The 22,373-nt window shown below is 37.4% G+C and overlaps 1 protein-coding gene across 2 annotated transcripts in view; it reads left to right on the top strand.

Moving 5' to 3' along the window:
* Positions 1–22,373, top strand: part of LOC103033741 (glutamate receptor ionotropic, kainate 5) — a 239,690-nt gene that overhangs the window by 110,703 nt on the left and 106,614 nt on the right. For both annotated transcript variants that reach the window (XM_049476212.1, XM_049476214.1), the window contains exon 3: positions 18,138–18,302. In XM_049476212.1, the coding sequence (XP_049332169.1) occupies positions 18,188–18,302 (115 nt within the window). In that variant the 5' untranslated portion in view covers positions 18,138–18,187. The remainder of the gene's footprint in view (positions 1–18,137; positions 18,303–22,373) is intronic.

Genomic DNA, 22,373 nt, shown 5'->3' on the forward strand with positions numbered 1-22,373 from the left:
AATTTAAGTAAAGTTTACTAAAAGAAAGGATTGACTGAAGTTCAGTTCACTTATTTACTCTGTGTAACATTTAAGTCTTGAAACCAAGTTGAAGTTACTTAAATTTATCTGAAATTAAATTTACAAAAAAAAAGCAAATGTAGAAAGTTGTGAAACTTTTTAAGTAAATTTTACGCATCTTTTTTTTCAGTGTAGGTCAAAATAGGTTAGAAAATCCCCCTTTTACTTGCTGTAGACTTACACAGAGATCACTGTAATCTGATACAGTATCAAATGTAAAACATGCAAGTTAGTAGTGTGTTTAAGAGGTATCATTATTCTGTATGCTGTTCCATTTTGGCTTTATATAGCAATATACTCTATCAGTTCTAAAATAACTCATATAAATTTGTTACCGTATTCAGACACTGTATTTTGGAATAAGCATGTATGATAGCATAATTCCAGATAAATTATAATCGTCTTCACAATTATGATTATAAAAATATTATTACAGTGTATTATAAAACATATAAACATCTAAACATCTAACACATGGCCTTTTAACTTGCAGACAAGTACCGCGTGTTCTGCTGTGTCTCAGTTGTAAAGTAATGGAGAATGAAAAGAGCAAATGTTAATTATGGAACAAAATGTGCTCGACCACACAGACTCACTCAAACACAAACATACTGCAATAAATTCCCATGAAATTACTTTACATGACCCTGTATGCTCTTCACCAACCATCATAAATCACTACTGATACCAGCATCTGCTACAAGCTTAAATGCACTTTTGACAGCCATATGTTTGTGTGTGTGTGTGTGTGTGTGTGTGTATTCAGTATACAGGCAGACTCTTTGCTCTGGTGAAAGTCTGCATGATATTAAAGATAGCTGCTTGCACTTGGACTGGGTATTGTTTAAAATGTTTTGATACCGATACAATATATACTGATATATTAAATTGATATCAATACAGAAACTTTTTTATTGTAACAAAAAAAAAAATACAAAAAGCGATAATTATTTTCACACAAAGTAGTAATTTACTTGTTGGAATGAAAACTTTGAGCATTATTTAAACTTTTTTTTTCCTTCTGCATAATGCTGGATGCAGTTCAGTTCTTTTTAAGAGAAATGCTTGCTCATTCCTGACTGATGGTATCCCTTGCTGTGAAAAAAAATCTTCTCCAGAATATTATGAGTACAATCCCCAACCCTCACCCACAAAGGCAATTATTTATTTAATTAATTTTGACAATAATGATAATAAACAATATTTTGCATTATTATTATTCATAAATGTGTTTGGTAAAGTTTTATATTGTTATAAGGTTAATAATTGGTTGCTCAATATATTATTGAAAACTATATATGTATGAAAGGGTTAATTGATATTGCAGCATTTCTGCTAAAACTTGTGCAGCTAGAGAGTCAGCAAATGAACGCTTTTTTTACACTCTACTTACATAAATTAATTGAAATAAAACATTTATCATCACTTATTATGCTTGGTATGAGTTTACTTCCTCTTCACACACTGGCAAAAAATTCCAGCTGAAAGACAAAAGATACCAGCTGTTTCCACAGAGCTAGCAGAGCTAATTTTAGCATCTATGTAAGTTTAACCCACATGTGTCTTGAGAAGAACTGCTAGGGTAATTTATGACTGAAATTGTGCTGCTTAAGTAAAGTTGTGATTAAAATAGCATGCATGATATATGCAAAAAATAAATAAATGCATGATTAGAATAGCACTGCTGAGGTAGATGTACTGTATGATGCTTTTGTGGGTATAATGTGTCTCCTGGGGTTTTAGAACTAAATAGTCAGTAAAGTTTTCTTCCTAAGCAACTGCATGCTGGCTTGTGAGTTAACTTCTTATTAAAACTTTCCATTCCACCTTAAATTCAGCTGCATTCACATAAATGCTGCGCAAGTGCCAGTATGGCTTTTCAGAGTGAAACAGGAACTGTAGCCGGGGGGCTAATGCTAGGCTACGCAGCCTCTATCAGCACAGCAAGAGCTGCACAGGTAGACGAGGTCTGTAGTTTTATAAATGTATTTTATTTAATTTTTTTCGCATACCTTACACACAATATTTCACCCCTTGGTGCTACCACTTTCCTCTACTCCTTCTATTTGAGTTAAATTCTTCCATTAAGAATTGGAACAAAGCACTGATATGTGTTCAGGAGTGCTAAGGTTCAGTAATTAGCTGCTGAAGGCACTGTATAGCTTCAGAAAGGGGGAAGGTGGTGCAGAAATTAATTATTACTGTCCATATCTTTATTCCTCTGTGATGGGGAGCTGAAATTAGCCTTGATTTGCTTTTATTTAATTTTATTTGTCCGTTCCACCTTAAATGTTGCAGCTCCTGCCCCCTGTTGCACTATTTAAGGTGGAACAGGAAAGTTAGCTATCTAGCTAGCTACTGAGACAAACCTCTAGCAATCTTTTTATGCTTGTTATGAAGAATTAGTCTATAAAACATGTAAACCACACATTAAACTATGGCAATATAGTGCTAATCTTCACTTTTAACAAGGAAAATACTTTTATTTGTGGATTTCTTTGGTTGCTTGTTCCTTCATCATACCAGTGATTCTCAAATTCCCTCGGTTTGAAGTGTGCATCGCAAAAATCTCTGTATAAAGGGCTAAAAAGCCCTATTCTTTCCCCCTACCCCTCCAGCCTAACAAGAAGATTAGCCAGATAATTTACTGCTATGAACAAATGCTGCTGTTTACACACTGATTGCGGTATGTGCAGCGTTCACTGCTCGCCGCTGTTTACTACATCTATTAAAACACTGTTTTAAGTGTTTAAAACTACTTGATTTGACTTGACTTCAGTGTTATTTACTTTCTTGTTCCTGTGTCAGACAGCTCTGACCAATCAGAGGCGACAACATGCTTGCATGGTTTATCTGTGCGCATTTTGGTGTGTTAAGATTTATGCCTGGGTGAAAGAAAAAACTTATCAACTGATCTGAACCATAGAAACGAACTACAGGTGTGAAAACGCCCTTTTAAACTCAGCAAATTACTGTAAGTTCTAATTCAGAAATCCTTACAAGCAATTAGAGATGTTTACAATAAAGTAAAAAGGTTTTCTCTATATAATTTGCCATGCATTTTTTTATTCCAGTGCCCCACATTGATTTTATCTCCCCTCAAACATACAAGTGTATACTAGTATTATAATTGACACCACTAATATAAATATAAATGCATTTAGCATTTCGTACTTCCATTTTTTTTAAATTAACATTTAAATATCCACTATGAAAACTTGAGTCTTAAGAAGAACAAGTGCAATTAATCACAGTTTATCACAGAATATTGTTGTGATTAATCTGATTAAATTTTAAAATCAATTGAGACCACTAATATAATGAATAATTGCATTTTGTACATTTATTCTTTTATTTACATTAAAATTTCCACTATAAAAACTTGCGTCTTAAGAAGAACAAGTGCGATTAATCAGTTTGTTACAGAATAATGTTGTGATTAATCAGATAAAATTATATTAATCGATTGACACCACTAATATAAATATAATTACATTTTACATTTATCACGTTCATTCTTTAATTTACATTTAAATTTCCACTATAAAAACTTGCGTCTTAAGAAGAACAAGTGCGATTAATCACAGTTTGTTACAGAATAATGTTGTGATTAATCAAATACAATTTTTTAAATCGATTGACACCGCTAATATAAAAATAATTGCATTTTGCATTTCGTACCTTTATTCTTTAATTTACATTTACATTTAAATATCCACTATAAAACTTGCGTCTTAAGAAGAACAAGTGCGATTAATTGCAGTTAATCATAGAATATTGTTGTGATTAATCTTAGTAAATGTTTTATTCAATTGACACCACTTATATAATAATTATATAATAATTTCTTACATTCATTCTTTAATTTACATTTAAATATCCACTATAAAACTTGCATCTTAAAAAGAACAAGTGTGATTAATCACAGTTTGTCACAGAATATTGTTGTGATTAATCTGATTACATTTTATAATCAATTGAGACCTCTAATATAAATATAATTACATTTTACATTTATCACATTCATTCTTTAATTTACATTTAAATATCCATTATAAAAACTTGTGTCTTAAGAAGAATTAGTGCGATTAATCACAGTTAATCACAGAATACTGTTGTGATTAATCTTACTAAATGTTTTAATCGATTGACACTACTAATATAAATATAATTTCATTTTGCATTTCGTACATTCATTCTTTAATCTACATTTAAATATCCACTAAAAAATTGCGTCTTAAGAAGAACAAGTGCAATTAATTGCAGTTAATCACAGAATATTGTTGTAATTAATTGAATAGATTTTTTTTTTATCGATTGTCTCCCCTAGTTTATTGATGTTCTGCAACAATTAGCAAAGATGGGCAAAAAAGGGAAAGCGAATAAATAATGTGAACTGTGGTCAAAATGAGTTCAGATGAAGTTTGTTTGAGTAATATGCGGTCAGAAGTTCTGCACAGTAGATGAAGTTTTGAGCCCTTTGCCCATTAATTCACCCTTTGCACCCGGTGTGAAATGACAAGCGACACAGAATCGTTCAGGCATACTGTGCTCGCCACATGGCGTCTGTTGTGAAATGAGCTTCACTTGATTTCAAATGAAGCAGAGAGAAGAAGCTGGCTTGCTAAGAATGCCTCCAGCTGCAGTGAGGTAAAGCAGATCATACAAACCACAAAAAACAAAGACTAAAAGAAGATACTTTGTATGACATCCTTAAAAATTATCCCAAAACTGCATCCAATTTTTTGCGTGTGTGTATTTTTTATTTTTAATAATAATGCATTTTATATGTTGATCATTTTTAGTAGGGCAGGACGGTAACAGAAAGAGATTTTTAGGTTAATTAATCTGTTTTTTTTTTTTATTAGTTAGTGTCAATTTGTTTTGTTATATAGATCTGGAAAAAAAATAAGAGACCACTTATAAATTATATGTTTCTTTGATTTTACCAAATTGAAAACCTCTAAAATATATTGAAGAGGAAGATGGATGATCACAAGCCATCAAACCAAGCTGAACGCTTGAACTTCTGCACCAGGAGTGGCATAAAGTTATCAAAAAGCAGTGTGTAAGACTGGTGTAGGAGAACATGCCAAGGTGCATGAAAACTGTGATTAAAAACCAGGGTTATTCCACCAAATATTGAATTTCTGAGGTTTTATTTGCACTATTTCAGCCATTTCTTATTTTCTGCAAATAAACGCTCTAAATGACAATAGAATGTCCAAACTCTCAAACTCTGATGCATCTCACCTTGCCATGAGCACACTGTCCAGTGTTCAGCGTCACTCACAAGATAACACCTCGGAACGTGTACATGTGTAGGTGCTCCCATGCTGTTTTCTGAGGTAACATTGTCCCAATGACGTTTGAGTTTGAGTCATGTTAACTTTAAGATAAAGTTAAGATAAAATTTAAGATAAATGAATTTTGGGAGAAGGGCCACGCCCTGAACTCCACCTCCTTATTTTGCAAACCCTATATATCCTACCTTCTCTCTTTTACTGTAACTGTTCGGTTTCACCTCTGCCCCGCCCCCTCTCCTCCCTTATTTTTCTTCCTCTGTGGCTCCAATCTCATGTAATGAGGGTGGGCGTTGTTGTCTTCACACTCCAGCTAGGAAGCCCACTGAACTCCAGTCCAAACCAGATAAACTCCATAGCTTGGCCTCTCCATCTCAGCCATTCTAGGGCGTGGTTTATGCAAGAGCAAACACGCATTTTTGTCGGCACCATAAAAAAATGGGTGTGCCTAGTCTCATTAATCCTAATCAGGGAGCCACTTTTTTTTTGATGCAGATGTGTTTTTTTGACGTGAGTAGCATCACAGCGCGCAGCATCTGAGATCTGTTACATCAGCTCACAGACACCTGGTGCTGATCTACATCACCCTTTGGAGTAATGTGGCGAGAATGTGCCATCTACCCACCCAGAGAGAGCAGGTCCAATTGTGCTCTCTCAGGGCTTCAGCAGCTGATGGCAAGCTACATGAACAGTATTCAAACCAACAATCTCCCAATTAAAGTGACAGTGCCTTAGTCCGCTGGACCACTCCTGAGTCCAATCTTAACAAACTTAACCCTGCATTGACACTAGCAAGAGACAGAGCGATAAGTCCCCACTCATTTCCTATAAAAGTATTTGACAAAATTCAATGAAATTACTAAACTGTATGCAAAGACATAAAAGAATATGTAAAGGAATTATAACACAACATTCTAAACAGACTACCAAACTCAGACCAAGCATAACAAGTGATTCTGGATGTTTTATTTCAATTCAATTCATTTTTTAATGATTAGAGTGTAAAAAATGAACTTAAACCTGCAGTTTGTCTGTTGTTTGTCTTTCGTTTGCTAATTCTACGGAGGTGCTTAGCTTCTGCTCTCTGAACTTTTGGGTGTCTTTGGCCCTTTGTTCCCACTCTCAACAGTGTGTTTATGAACATGGACGATTGATTTATAACCAGCATTGCTTATTTTTCATTTACTTTATTATTTACGTACTTCTAGTTAATATGACAATTTGGTGAAAAATGAAGGAAAGATTTTTGCTTTTGATGATTTAGTTGGCCTCTCGATTGTTAGCTTACTAGATTAGCCATCATGCTAACTGGCCACAACGATACATGCCCAAAATACGACAATGCGTTAAAAAGTGGCCTTAAACACACACTCAGGAGACAAACTGAGACAAAGTGATGTGAACACAGAGGGTCAGAAATTAAAAAATGTAAAAAGTTTAGGTGAACGTTTTTTTTTTTCACGTTTTTACGAAAAGGATGTGGAGCTCTGTCTATCAGTCCTGGTTTCTGGAAAGCTACAAGGTCTTTTCAGGTCATTTGACTTGCTCTCGAATTACATCCCTCTTTTTTTTACAGCAAAGCATCTGTATTGCTTTTTATTGGAGGAAATGTGAATGGCGCATCAGGCCTTGGGCGAACGGTGGAGGTCGCAGTGTTTTCTGGCTCTCGGCAGAGACTGAGCGAGTGACTGAGCGAGCGAGAGAGACTGAGAGAAAGAGAGAGAGAGAGATAGGGAGGAGAGATCATAGAGGAGCGGGAGTGAAGTCACCGCGCTTATCTGTCATTTCGCTGTGGGTTAAATGACTGCCGCGCTCGTGGCTGGAGGTACTCGGGGCCGCTTGCGCCCGAGGCGACCGCTAACAGGAAGAGATGCTCTCGCGCCGCGGAAAAGGAAGGGAAGAGCGGAAAAAAAGGGTTGAACCGGAGAGACTCGGGTAACCTTGGAGGCTGTCAGCGCGCGATACATCTGCTTTCTTTTAATATCTGACTCTACCTCCGCGCTTTTCATGTGCGCGCTCTCCTCCTGTCTGTCGAGGTCACTGACTCATTTACGGCTTCCTCTTTTTCCTTTTTGTTGGCGAGCGCTCCGCTGCTTTCATCACTTCCCTCCGAGAGCTTCATCCTCCTCACTTCTTCTGCCCTTGTTTGATCCGAGGATGCATTATTTTATGCTGGGGGTTTTTTTCGCCCTTGTACAAAAATACAATTTGTACACACACACACACACAGAGAAAAGAGAAAAAAATGTCATTGAACCCCAGTGTTACTGAATACATAACCCCATTATTCCCCCATTATTCCCACCGGGCTTTCTCTCTCTCTTTCTCACAACCTGTCTCTCTCTCTCTCCTCTCTCTCTCTCTCTCTCTCAATTTTCTTTTTGAAATTTTTTTCAAAAGGTAAAAAAAATAAATTTCATTCAAATGAAACAAGAAGTTAATATACAAAAGGTAAAAAAAATAAATAAATACATAACAATACATATACAAATATATATATTAACATATCTTACATATAAAAGTAAACATAAATAAATAAGATATTAATAACAGTGTTCTATGTTGTAATTATTTAAGAAGAGTAATAAGTAAGAAGATCTCTCTCTATCTCTCTCTCACAACCTTTCTCTCTCATTCTCTCTCTCTCTCTCTCTCTCTCTCTCAATCATATCAAATCCAATATCCAAATCCCCACTACCCTCAAACCTTCATACCTTGCCAGTGTTTTTTTTATCTTTATTTTACTGCAGTTTAATAGACTATAACAAACATGCACACAAACACACACACACACACACAGACACCCGTCCTGTCATCCTCCACTGAAAGACGGAGAGGGAGAAATATGTCGTCTGCAGTTAAATGAGAGGATTATCCCGCCGTTATGGCGTCTGAGGCAGCAAAGTAGCAAAGTTGCACCACCGCCGAAGCCTCAGAGCAAACAAAACGTTTTTTTCACTTTTTTTTTTTTGTACTTTTTTCGTTTTTTCTTCTCTCGTCTCTCCGTCGCCCCTCCAGCTTTGCATGATGAGTCTAACTAATGTCCCAAACACACAGAGAGAGGCATTACAGCTTATTACCATCGGGCTGACAGGTGATGGGCACGCAAAGAGCGCTCCTCTAACGTGATTTTTTTCTTTTCTTACTGAGCCCGTGGAAACGGATCTGGGCCGGTTGGCTGTGACTGACAGTTCACAAGGAGACGTGGATGAAAAGGACGGTTGTGTGGGAAATGCAGTGTGAGTGAGGATTGTGATATTGATTTGACGGTATGGGATAAATCCCTGGGTTTTCTTTTTTTTTTTTTCAGGAACTAATGGAATTTGTCGCGCCGCGACGCGCTTTCAGCCACAAATCAGATCTGCACAAAAGTTTCTAACATGCAGAATCCATTTCTCCTCAATTGATTTAATGCTTTCCTTGAAGGTTGACGGGCTTGGAAATTTCACTAGGGCGGCCTTGACTCGGCCCAGGGCAGCGACTGTAACTGCATATCTTAGTGGGTATTGCTTTTTGAAGCTAATGACAATACTATCAGGTGATATTTAATAATTGTACTGGACTAGAATCGCTGCATATTTGTTTCATTTAAGTTTTTTTGAATTGTAAATTAAAATTTAGTTTATACTAAGAATCATTGATACTCTGACCGAGACACTATTTTCTGACTATTACAGGTCAGTATGAACTGTAGTAGTCAGAGAATAGTGTCTGTGTCATTGTCACTTCGACCTTGGTCCTCTGCTTTAGGTATTGAGTCTGACGTGGAGTCTGGAATCACTCTTTTATTGTTTGGCCTTTTCTTTTTTATGTGACTAGTTTTATTTAACCCTTAGAACTCTATGGATGTATTTTACATCCAAAATCATATCTGTATAGATGGTGATTTGAGGTGATTTGGGATAAGATGGAGCTTCACAGCCTGAAGAAAATCAGCAGCTACTGTTCAGCACCTCCAGGAACTCCTTCAAGACGCTTAGAAAACTATTCCGGGTGACTCTCCCTCATGAAGACACTGAAATTAAAATACCAAGAGTGTGCAGATCTGTCCTCTAAGATAAATGTGGTGCTGAATGTGAAGTATAAAAAACATGTTCTGGTTTCTTTAACGCTTTTTTTGTTTACAAAATAATTCTGCTTGTGTTCCTGTCTAGCTTTTATGTCGCCAATATTAAATTTGCAATGTAAAAAATCGGAAAAGAAAAAACATATTGATAGACAACTTTGGACTGGTACTGTATTGATACACAATAACTATTTTGACCTACTGCTTTTAACTTCTGTATATATATATATATATATATATATATATATATATATATATATATATATATTTGTACAACAGTTAGTTCCGACCTCACAATCTGATTGGTTGAGAAGTGTTCTAGCCGTGCTGATATATGTGATAACATCACGGCATTCTCACACTAAACTTGTATCACTCTGCCGACGCGTTGCCGAGTAACGGCGTATACACACAGGACACCCGCAGCAGCGTTAGCTTAGCACAGGCTACCGCTCAGCCGCGGCACGCTCGGCCACAGCCCTCAGTGCTGGTTCGTCTTTTGCGGAAAAAAGGGAAAGAAAATCACTCGGTTACTGCCATCTGACAGCCAGAACGCTAACCAGCCAGGCTACGCTAAGCTAATACTGAGCTAAAGCAAGCTACGCTAACCTAACCACAGTCCAGCCGGCTAGCTAAATGCTTAAAAATGCGCAGCGTTCACCTGAAGACGACTCCACAAAGCAGGAGAAGAGAGTATTACAGTTATTTCACGCTCCTAACGTTACCATCTTCACTTATTCCCAATTTTTATTTCAAGCTAACTTTCGTGGTGTTAGTCTGTATGAACCATACACCGTTTTGTAGTTAAGTTTCAGTTCTGTTACAGTTGTTGTGGAACTACTTTTTGGCGGAAGGCACAGTCCATATTAAAGCATATTCAAACTGAATTTCTTAAAGTTGTAAAAAATGTTGTATAAAAGCAATAGAACACTCTAGGTCGTGTGTTATCACGAAAGACCGAATCACAGCCGTGATGTTATTCGTGATAACACACTCCCTCTCGTGTTCTATTGCTTAAATATATAGCAAACAAATTAGCATTATATTTACACTAAAGAAACTTCAGATACCCAAACCTGGATCTGTCACGGTCATCAGCAAGTCCCTATGTCCCCAGCATGTCAGTCTGACCATACAGTGTGAACATATAAATCACAGGCATTGTTCATACACGTCAAATAATTTAAATGTGCTCTCCACAACTCACATGATAAAAAAAAGCACATTGTCCGCCTGGCTGAATGTAGGCATGAATGCTAGAAAGGAAAATTACCAAAAAAATGCAGATTTATTACTGATTATTGCAGATTCATCAGGAAAACAGACATGAATTGACCTTTACTAAACCTTTTAATAGATCCTCATGAAGCGTCTTTATAAAAATGTTGAGTAGCGTTTCAGAGTAAACAGTTTGAATGTTTTGAACATCGACTGGACTGTATATTATATAACATTACAGGGCACTACAGGCCTGTTAGTCCATGCGATGCTGTTTTAATGGGCCACTTAGGCGCATCAGTGACATCGGCTGTTAAAGAGATGAGCTGTGTGGGAAGAGGGCAGTTAAGTGACTAAAACAGTTTAGCTTGTGTTTTCTGTCCACTCAGCATACCACCACTGTACGATGTCCTCATTCACCGTGTGCGTGTGTGCGTGTGTGTGTGTGTGTGCGTGTGTGTGCGCGTGTGTGAGTTCTCCTCCATCCCCCAGCCTCCTTCCTGCTCGCTATCTGTCTTGGTATATATAGCACACTTTTCATCTTTAGCTCCTCTGCTGTCTCTCTCCTTCTTTTTCTCACTCTTCTTTCTTTTTTCAGCTCGTTTTCACCTCTTTTAGATTCCATTCAGAATTAAACATGTTTACATCACTGGGGCATGAAAGAAATAGACCTACAGACAACCTTGAGTGCCTTGTTTCAGTATCTGAACTTTAGGAACACTGAAAAAAACTGATTTAGACTTTTTTGCATTATTTCCACATGAATTAAAAACCTTTTCACTAACAAAACAAATGTCAGTAATTCAGTTTAGTAACATTTGACAGTAATTTTTTTGTTTGCAATGTAGGGGTTGGTTTATAGACATTTTTCAATTCAAAAGTATCTTCATTTAAATGATCTGTTATGAATTCATATAAATCTAAGACGAATTTTTAAAATTAGCTTTTTTTTAACCCTGTGTGTGCGCAAATCTTTAATTCACTTTAATGTTGCATTTTGTTTTCATACTAAAAGTCCTGTATCAAATCATATTAAAATGTTTTAAAATAAAAATAAGAAAAAACATTCAATATTTTACCTAATTTGGACTATACAAACGTTTAAAACCTTATATAAAAAATAAAAAAACTTTTGATAAAAATGTCGTATAAATATATAAATTCTGTATTTCATTATAAAGCATTTAAGCAGAGCTGGTATATTTTATTATTACACAGCAATATACAGTATTTCAGATATTAATAATGTGTTAGACTGTAGTTACTCTTTAAGACATACAGCTCTGGAAAAAAGAAATAAGAGAGCACTTAAAAATGATGAGTTTCTTTCATTTTACCAAATTGAAAACCTCTGGAATATAGTCAAGAGGAAGATGGATGATCACAAGCCATCAAACCAAGCTGAACTGCTTGAATTGTTGCAGCAGGAGTGACATAAAATTATCCAAAAGCAGTGTGTAAGACTGGTGGAGGAGAACATGCCAAGATGCATGGAAACTCTATTTCTCAGCATTCTCAGCCGCTAAACTACAGTGACCCAGCTGAACATGACTCTGCAGAGTTCAGCCTCGCCCACCTTCTGATTGCTCATTTCCCACACCTGTTTGTACTAGTATAAACAGTCCTCTGTTTCCTTTGTTCCCTGCCGAGTATTATCTAGTTTATTAGCTCTGTTACGACGTGTTTTCCTTGCCCTCCTTATTTCTTGTTACTGACCTACTTCTCTCTTGCCTAGCCCTCTTGTTTTTGTTGTGGATATTCTGTTGCTGACCTTTCTTTCCTCTTTTGATTACTCTTTTGCTTTCCTTGCTTTCCTTTTATTCTGATTGGTCCACCGTGTACTGACTTCTGCTTCTGGCTTACTACGTTTTGGTATGTTGCTATTTATTGCTGCCCTGTTGTTTACTAGTTGTACATTGTACACCAATCCCTTTTGGTATCTGTATTAACATTAAACCATGTGTTTTCTAATCTAATAGCACTGGTGACCGATTGGTTGCATCAGTTTAGAAGCATGAACTGTTCACAGGAATGTTGGCTATGGGTCAAGACAAAAAGAAAGATTATCCAGCACAAATAGTATTCGATTAATCCAGTTTTGGCCATTTTACCTGAATGTAGCTTTAGCATCAGTCCCCTCTGAAAACAAGCAGAGAAACAAAGATTTTGTGCACAGAAAATCCAATCACTGCAATTGCATTGTTTAAAACTGAAAGGGAGGATGCAATATTTTATATAAAACTAATAACAGCATTGGCTGCTTTTGTGGAGGGATACATTTTACAGTTGCAGCTGTAAATTAACGCTAGGAAAAAGGCTTGAAATGATTTGCTCTCACAAGGGTGTTGTTATCTGAGGGCACTGTAGCAAAAAATCATCAAGCTCTGGCATTGAAACCCCTGCTATCTGAACTGCGCGATCTGCTAGTTGTAGCCAACGCTGTGGTGACCTTGTGAAGTCACAGTGCGAAGTCTCGTTTTTTATGAGACGGCGCTATGAAATATCACAACACAGAACTGCTGCTTCTCTTTGAAAGTGCTCAGGCTCAAGCAACAAAGAGATCCCATAACAATGGACCTAATCCGTGAGATAATAGTCGGTCTTTCCCTTTCTGCACTGGCCACTTTGTGCTTGATGCTCTACAGGCAAAAACAGTGAGAAAAACATTTGGGTTTTGATGTCCGTGTGTTGACTGTAATCATCTGAAATCATATTATTAACTACTAATAATCTACTGAACTATCTGGAAGGTGGAAGATGATGTGACAGTTAGTCTGTCACCATTTAAAGCATTAAAACTGTGCAGAGAGACAAATACAGGTTACATTTCATTTAATTAAAACAGGCGCAAGTTTTCCAAGTTACAGTATACTTACAAGATGGCATCCCCCTGAGATAGGTAATATAGTCTGTGTGATCCTCAGAAAGTTCAATGAATTTCCACACATGAGAAAGAAAGAGAGAGAGAGAGAGATGAGAAAGGGAAGGAGGAGCAGAGGGGGGACAAACAAGACTACAGTTATGTCTCTACCAAATAAATGCCAAATATTTCCACCAAATATCTTTTTATCGGAGCACATACTATTATACTGCAGTCTAATAATCAGGGCGAGATTTAAAAAAAAATTTTTGGGGGGGAAAGGTAGGGGGTGTCGGTGGACAGGGATGTGTACAAGTGTTTGTAGCAGATTTTGAGGGAGTAGAGGGAGGCTGTGTAAACAAAAGTGCATTATTTCTGTGTTTTTTTTTTTAGTTTGTTAAGTACCCAGTTGTAAAAAAAACAACTGAAATTTGCAATGACTTAAGATTATAGGACATAGACAAGCTTTGAGGCTCTGGTCAAACTGATAGTTAGCGTTTTTAGCTTAAGACAATATTCCCCAACATTAGCTCCCATTATTTTTTAGTAAGCTAGTACTAATAATATTTAATTTAAACAGATGCAAGTTTTCCAAGCTACAGTATACTTACGGTATAGCGCCCCCCTGAGGTACAGTAGGTGGTAATTTAGCATGAACATATGTGTGTGATCCTTAGCATGTTCAGTGTATTTTCACACACAAGAGAGAGAGAGAGAGAGAGATGAAAAAGAGATATGAGAAAAGGAAGAAGGAAGAGCAGAGGGGGGTAGATGCCTCTACCAAATAAATGCCAAATATTTCCACCAAATATCTTTTTATCGGAGCTCATAATATTCTACTGCAGTCTAATAATCAGGGCAAGATTTTGTTTTGTTTGACTTAGTAAAGGACTGAAAACAACTGCTGAAATCAGCAAGGACTTTTCAGCTCTCATTATTTTTACTATGCGATTACTAATAATATTTAATTTAAACACATGCAAGTTATCCAAGTTACAGTATACTCACGGTATAGCGCCCCCTGAGTAACGTGTGTAATCCTTAGCATGTTCAGTGTATTTCCACACACAAAAGAGACCGAGAGAGAGAGGGAAAGTGAAATGAACAAGAGATATGAGAATGGGAAGGAGGAGGAGCGGAGGGGGGACAAACAAGACTACAGTTATATCTACAGTTATACCAAATAAATGCTAAAAAACACTTTTCAAATATCATTTTTATGGGAGCTCATTATATTATACTGTGGTTTGATAATCAGAGCTCTTAAAGCTCCACTTGGTAGGAATGAGATGTTGTGCTCGTGGGCTCCCTCTACAGTTGTAGAGTGTAAAAAATGTTTCATGCGGATTAGTTTCTCTTTCTCGTTTTCTGGCTTTCACAGACATATTCGGTCTCTTTCCAGCTTCTGCCAGAGTGTCTGTATGTCCAGTAGTCCTTGAAGAACTGTTAGAACTAAAGGTCGGAAAGCAGGTCTCAGTTCTCACAAGCGTTGGTAAGCTGTAATTTTACTTTTTTAAAAAGATCAAAAATCAAGGAAATCCAAGTTCAGGACGAGATTTTTTTTTTGGGAAGATAGAGGGTGTTGGTTGATTTGTACAGGGAAGTGTTAGTGGCAGATTTTGAGGCCCTTAGTATGGGGTAGCAGGAGGCCGTGTAAACAGAAGCGCATAATGATTTGTGAAGAGTAGACTTTGATAGAACACCTGAATCTAATTTCACCTTCAAATTTCAAACTGCTAATCCTAGAGGATCACCTACTTTTGCCACTCATTTTCCTCAAACAATAAATGACCAAATATAATATTTTTATCTCCTTCGTTTAACTAGATTTTTTTTATTTGCTTTTTAGAAAATCTGATGATGTTTTAGGTCACATTTATTTAGAAATATAGACAATTCTAAAGGTTTCACAAACTTTTAAGCACCACTATAATATATCCCATTCCAGGCAGGTACAGTTGTGACCATATAATCTTATTTAAGTCTGTGCAGTTGTGTGGTTTGTTTTTTTATATGGAACAAAATAGGTGTCTTTTCATTTTCAGGCCAGCTCTTTTGACAAGACATTAAACCTGCGTATGCATCATCCGCAGCCTTGGTCGTCAGATTTAATGACGCGTACGTGACCCTATTTAGTCCTTGTCCTTGCTTTATGTGACTAAGCTCTGAACTGTAAACACACAGTAATCAAATTCATCTCCGCTTTCTCGTGTGCCGATTGCTGTGTATTGCGCATAATATGCAAATCAGCTCATATACAGCAACCAATTATCTTCCCCCCCCCCCCCCCCCCTCCACGTTTCATTCCAGAGATGATTGCTGCCTCTGGTCATCGTGGTCCGTGTGCATTCGAATGTGATATGCGAACATGTTGCTCATGCTTAAAGCTGAGTAGCTTGATGCATATAATAGACTGAATAAACTGAATTTACCTCAGGGGGGTAAAGACTAATAAAGACCTGGACTGAAGGAGGAGCAGCTTTGGTGCTGTTTGTGGCAGCAGTCCTCGTATTCGTGGTAAGGGGCCGTCACACGACTGGGAGGGGTTTTTGGTTGTAAAATGGGACTCAGAGGGAGGGATTAAGAGTGAAAAAGACATGTGAAAAGACTGAAATGGCTTTAAATCTGTTTTAAATGTCTCTTGGGTCCATTTGCACATGCACTTTACCCAGATATGAAGCTGATTCTCAAGACACCATTTGGTGGCAAAGGCAGCTAAAGAATCGACTGATGGTGAAAGAAAATGGTCTGAAATGGTAATAAAGTATAGATAAATGACAAAGGAAATAGTGCACGTGTGTTTACTAGGTGTATAAAAGAAAAGCTCAGTTTTGTCTTATCTAATATTTTATCTTCTGCCACATCTGTAGCACACAGTTAATTCCTAATTCCTGTGAATACTTGTCTTGATGATAGTTTACTCCAGTCTTTAGTAATTAAACTCAAAACACCGGAATGCAGCTAGCAGCTTAATGCTAACTAACAGCAAACTTCAGCAGTAAGGATTGAAGTGTGTTAGCTTGGATGCTAACTTTTTTTTTTTTTTGTTCCACCTTAAATGATGCAGCCTTTCTTGTCTGTTGCACATTTTAAGGTGGAACAGGGAAGTTAGCTTGCATGCTAGCTATTGGAATGCACTACTTGCTCATTTTTATGCTTGTTATGAAGAAAATGGCCATAAAACATTGAAACTTTACATTAAACTACGATATAATAGTTGCTATTGTCTCTTTGATTTGTGAGGTTTTTTGGTGGCGTGTGGGGCCATCTTGACAGTGATTCTCATATTCCTCTGTTTTCTCATATTCCTCTGAAAAAAAAATTCTGTATATTTTTTTTTCCCATATAAGCCCCCTCCCCCTTCCAGACTGAAAAATCGGGACACGCAAAACAGAGGGTTAAGGATAAGTAGTAGGACTAAGGGGTGAAATGGTAAAATGGGATTGGGCCTGAAGAGTAACCATTTATTATACCTTGGGTGTATTGACAAATATCTTTCAATTATGATTACTTAACTGTAGCATCTATAATTACATAATCATTGTGTGAAACATTTTTTTAGGCGTATTTTATATGCCTTTATATAAAAGATTACATTGTATTTTATATGCGTCTATATAGAAGATTAACCAATAATCACAATATATATTCTTTACACATATAGTTAAACATTGTTTGATCAGGCATGTAACTAACACAGACTCTATTATATGACAAACTAACCCACACGATACATAAGGCATTTACTAACACATAGGATCTATTGTATGGCCTACTAACCACGTGTTATTGACATATTAGCATATAACATATGGAATCTATTGTGTGACTTGTTTAGCTCACGCTTAAGGCATCTCGGTCGCTGCATGATCCTAACTAACGGCCATCAATCATCGGCTGGTACACTCTGTGTGAACTCGACTGGTACACTCTGTATGAATTAAATTGCTACAGAGGAGGCTCTTGGACAGAGCGGCCTTCTCTGTGTGTGGGTGCCTCCCTGAAACCTGCAGCTGCTTCAAAGCGGGCGGTGACGCGCACACACACAGATAAGGCCGCAATGTTCAATTCTGGAAGAACACAGTCAAGGCCAAACACTAGTGGTCCGGTCAGACACGTGAAACGGATTACTAACACGTGAAATTATGCATATTAACATGAGATGATTTTAGCAACGCCTCATCAGGAGGTTTCATGTCATTTGGGGTATAAACATGGAGTCAGATCAGAGGGGGGTCACAACTTCTACTGGGACGGCTGTTAACTGTCTTGTATGTATTGGTTCTCCTGAATTCAGTAATAAATACTTGATTTGCTTTCAACTTCACTCCACCTGTCTGTGACTCTCTCCATCAAAACGAACACGCAGGGGAGTTGTACCCCGGATGAGGGGTGGGGGTAACCCATCTTTCATTTTCTTTTTACAACAGGCCTTAATTAAAAAACACAATTAAACTGCTTTTCCAGGGATATTTCTTTGAAATATCACCTGTCGTCTTTACGAATACTGCAAAAAACCAAGTGTCATCTATAAATGCCTCTAGCGTTTGCAGTGGAGTAAGCGAAAATATATCTGAGCCTTCAATCACACATTTATAATTGCTGTGCCATTTCTCCTCCTGTCCTGCAGGTGGCGGTGCAGGCAGCCAGACGACCATTCTCCATGAGGAGCAGTGGAAGATGCCGGCTCTGCCAGCGCTGCTGCTGTCGATTCACCTCCTCCTCCTCCTCCTGCTGCTGACCATGGCACCGTCCTCTATTAGCCAGGCTCCTTCTCTCGCTGCCGTTAGGATGGGTGAGAAATCAACTTCTCTGAATTTACAGAAACAACCAAAGTATAAGCACAAGCATCTTTTTAAACTCCACCATGAGCTGAACTGCTTGATTTGTTGCACCAGGGGTGCAGGCATAAAGTTATCCAAAAGCAGTGTGTAAGACTGGTGGAGGAGAACATGCCAAGATGCACGAAAACTATGATTAAAAACCAGGGTTGTTCCACCAAATATTGATTTCTGGACTCTTAAAACTTTATGAATATGAACTTGTTTTTTTGCATTATTTAAGGTCTGAAAGCTCTGCATCTTTTTTCTTATTCAATATTTTTTATTCCTACATTGTAAATTAATACTGAAGTGATCCAGACTATGTAGAAACACAAAAGGAATCATAAACAAACCAAAATACTTTGTGAAGCATTTAGGTGGCTCCTATCTGGGGTGCCATTAACTTACGGTTAACAGGCTGATGAACGTGTCCTGTGCAACAGAGGTAACTCTTGGTCTTTCTGATGAGAGCCAGTTTCATCATATTGTTTTGACGGTCTTTGCGACTGCACTTGAGGATGCTTTCAAAGTTCTTGATTTTTTTTTGTTGGATTGACTGACCTTCTTTCTTTAAGTATTTTTTTTCTTTATTTAGTTGAGTAGTTCTTGTCATAATATGGATTGGAACATTACTCAAATATAGCTATTCACTGTATACCAACTCTACCTCTTTACAACTTTACAACTGATGCTCTCAAACACATTAAGAGGGAAAAAAATCAAGGAAGGTCCAGGTGACTATTTAGCAAGATGTGCAGGCTGGAAAATGTTAAAATAACTAAAAAAAAAAAATGAATTTAAGGTGTGTCCAAACTTTTGACTGGTACTGTATAAAGTCAGGTTAATTTATATATATCTATCATAACATACCAGAACATTACCTCCATTAACAGGTGAAGCAAAAAGCATTGATTAACGTTATGTATAGTGGTATCTGTCAAGGGCAGAATATACAGCTCTGGAAAAAAAATAAGAGCCCACTTTTATTATGAAATTATGAATCTCTTTGATTTTACAAAATTGAAAATCTCTGGAATATAATCAAGAGGAAGATGGATGATCACAAGCCATCAAACCAAACTGAACTGCTTGAATTTTTGCACCAGGGGTGGCAGTTAAAGTTATCCAAAAGCAGTGTGTAAGACTGGTGGAGGAGAACATGCCAAGATGCATAAAAAAAACTGTGATTAAAAACCAGGGTTATTCCACCAAATATAAATGTCTGAAAACTTTATGAATATGAACTTGTTTTCTTTGCATTATTTGAGGTCTGAGAGCTCAAATAAAGCATTTGCTTTTTTTTTTTTGTTATTTCAGCCATTTCTCATTTTCTACAAATAAATGCTCTAAATGACAATATTTTTATGTGGAATTTGGAAGAAATCTTGTCTGTAGTTTATAGAATAAAACAACAATTTTACTCAAACATATATATCTCTCTATAAATAGCAAAATCAGAAAAACTGATTCGGATTCAGAACTGATTTCCAAGAAGGCCGAACATCACAATTTACAGGACTTACAGGATTGGCTGCCGTGTCTTGAATAGTCAGATCTGTCATGGCAACACAAGGGAGACACACTCAGTATTATGCAGATGGTGCTAATGTTATGACTTGAAAGCGTTATAAGCTGAAATAGCCTAAAGGCTGTTCATTGAGTGCGTGCTAGAAAGTGTTGGGACTCCGCTGGGGCCAGAGGCCAGGCAGGTTTCGGTATACTTCTTGCCGAGATGATGTTTGCCTTCCATTGGAGGAGAATCTGACGTAATCGCGGAGAAAGAACCGCAGATGCAGTCGCGCGGAGGGTTTGCCTGCTCTGTAATGCAAATGGCAGAACTGGGTGAACTCCACAGATGAAAACACTGTTCCGCAGAGGCTGAGAACGGTTGATTGAAAGTGACAGCTAAAACTAAGTCGCAGATAGTAGGTGGTTTCAGCTAAGTGCAAACTCCGCGAGCATTGTTTTAATGGAACAAAGTCTTGTTAGAGTATTGTCTTTGTACAGTTTTAGAGTGAAAAAAGTAAAGGAGCACCGCGCAAAGTTTGGGCTCCCCAAGAGATTTGAGCTTTAAACTCAGTTTTACTGGGCATATAGACCTTAATTAGCTTGCTAGAGCTGTGGCACATTAATAGTAAGTAAGTTAGCAAGTAGGATTTATTTATTAAGCGCTCTTTAAACAACTTGCATTGACCAAGCTGCTGTACATGAAAGATACGAACAAATTAAACTATACATGAGATTAAAAAAGGCAAAAAAAGGAAACATGCATTAAAAACATCTAATTTTACTGCAATCTCTTGCTATTCAAATGCAAATTTGTACAACTAAAATTTTAGTCCTGATTTAAAAAACAGAATTGAAGTGACTAGGCGAAGATTAGGTGGTAGACTGTTCCATAGTCTGTGTTTATATTAGTCAGATAATAATCAGATTTTTGCTATAAAACCAGCTTGTGCTGGGCGTCATAGCCAAAATTGCATACCACGTTTTTTTCCCCAAGATTTTGATGATATCACGGTATTATAATTTTATTTATTTATTTTTTTTTAATGACTGGGCTGTAATATAGGTTTGTGATTTACTGTACTGTTAGGAGTACATATAATATTAAACACCAAGGCTTTAAATTAAGGCTTTGGATAGTATTGGGTTTACTTTGTACATAAAAAGTGAAGAAAATATGAAGAAATCAGACTTTATTAGCAGAAAAACAGCTGAAGAATGCAAACAATAGGCCTCCTGTTAATGGCACTCAGTCCTGTTACTGGAACTCACTCCTGTTACCGGCACTCTTCCTGTTACTGGAACTTACTTCTGTTACTGGAACTCACCCCTGTTACCGGCATTCAGTCCAGTTACTCACTGCCTGTTGCAACTGCCTCCTTCAAGTCCCACCAGAAATTTTCTATACTCCAGAATCTTCCAGCCCTTCTTCTGCAACCAAGCCATGGTAGAATTGGAGGTATGCTTGGGATTGTTGTCCTGTTGTAAGGTCCTTATTGTATGGGATATAAAACCTCCCTCTGACAGGTCCTGTCTCAGTTCTTTAGATGTATATCCCTCATCAAGGATGTGCTGATTGATTGACATCACCCTTGGAGTGATAGGGGAAGGAGCACCATCTACCCACCCAGAAAGAGCAAGGACAACCAATTGTGCTCTATCAGGGCTTCAGCAGCTGATGGCAAGCTAAATGACCAGGATTCGAACAAGTGATCTTCCCAAAACAGTGGCAGCGATTTAGACTGCTGGACCACGCAGTGCCCAAATCTATCCATTAGTAAAATACACTCTAAACATGACTGCTCATGGTAATGATCCGATGATAAATAACATACTAGATGTTACGTTTTTTTTTTGTCTTATCTTTGAAGTCTTATTTTGTTGTTCCGCCAAATGGCTCTTCCTCTCCTCTCAGACATCTGAAGTTAGGAATCAGCTTTCACCTTGCTTTCAGCTATTTCGGAGGAAGTGTCTGTGATCTGAAGTGCCTCCTAGGTAACAAAGCAGAGGGAAATTGACTGATATGGAAAAGCACATTTCTTCATAAGGTCTGTAATTTTCTTCCTCCTTCCATCAGCATTCTGAAAAGTGCTCATAGTCAAAGCTAAGCAAGTAGCTTCTGAGACTGAATTCATTTTTATTTCATTAGCTCTATTCACAGAGGGACTATTGGAGTACGCTGGCATAGAATAAGCAAGAAATAAAATGCGTAAAAAAAAGCAGAAATAGCAGTGATAATACTGAATAATACAGTCAATGAAAAACTCAGTCAATAGAGCATCCGTGCAGCATGGAGATGACTACAAATGCAGCAGACATAGAGCTATAGGTCTTCACATTGATCTCTTCCCAGGGCAATAAGCGTCAGGCATACCGACAGAGGATTTCTCAGGTAAGCTCCGTTTTTACCCAGTGATTAAGGTAAACTTTTGCTCAGCACACAGAACAAGAGGTAATCTTGGACCAATTTCCCTCACATACCAGTATTATTAGTTCAAACACAGATGCAGGGCAGCTAGAATTCAATTCTAGGCTCC

This window comes from Astyanax mexicanus, chromosome 3 (assembly GCF_023375975.1).
Source record: "Astyanax mexicanus isolate ESR-SI-001 chromosome 3, AstMex3_surface, whole genome shotgun sequence".
Classification (NCBI taxonomy): domain Eukaryota; kingdom Metazoa; phylum Chordata; class Actinopteri; order Characiformes; family Acestrorhamphidae; genus Astyanax; species Astyanax mexicanus.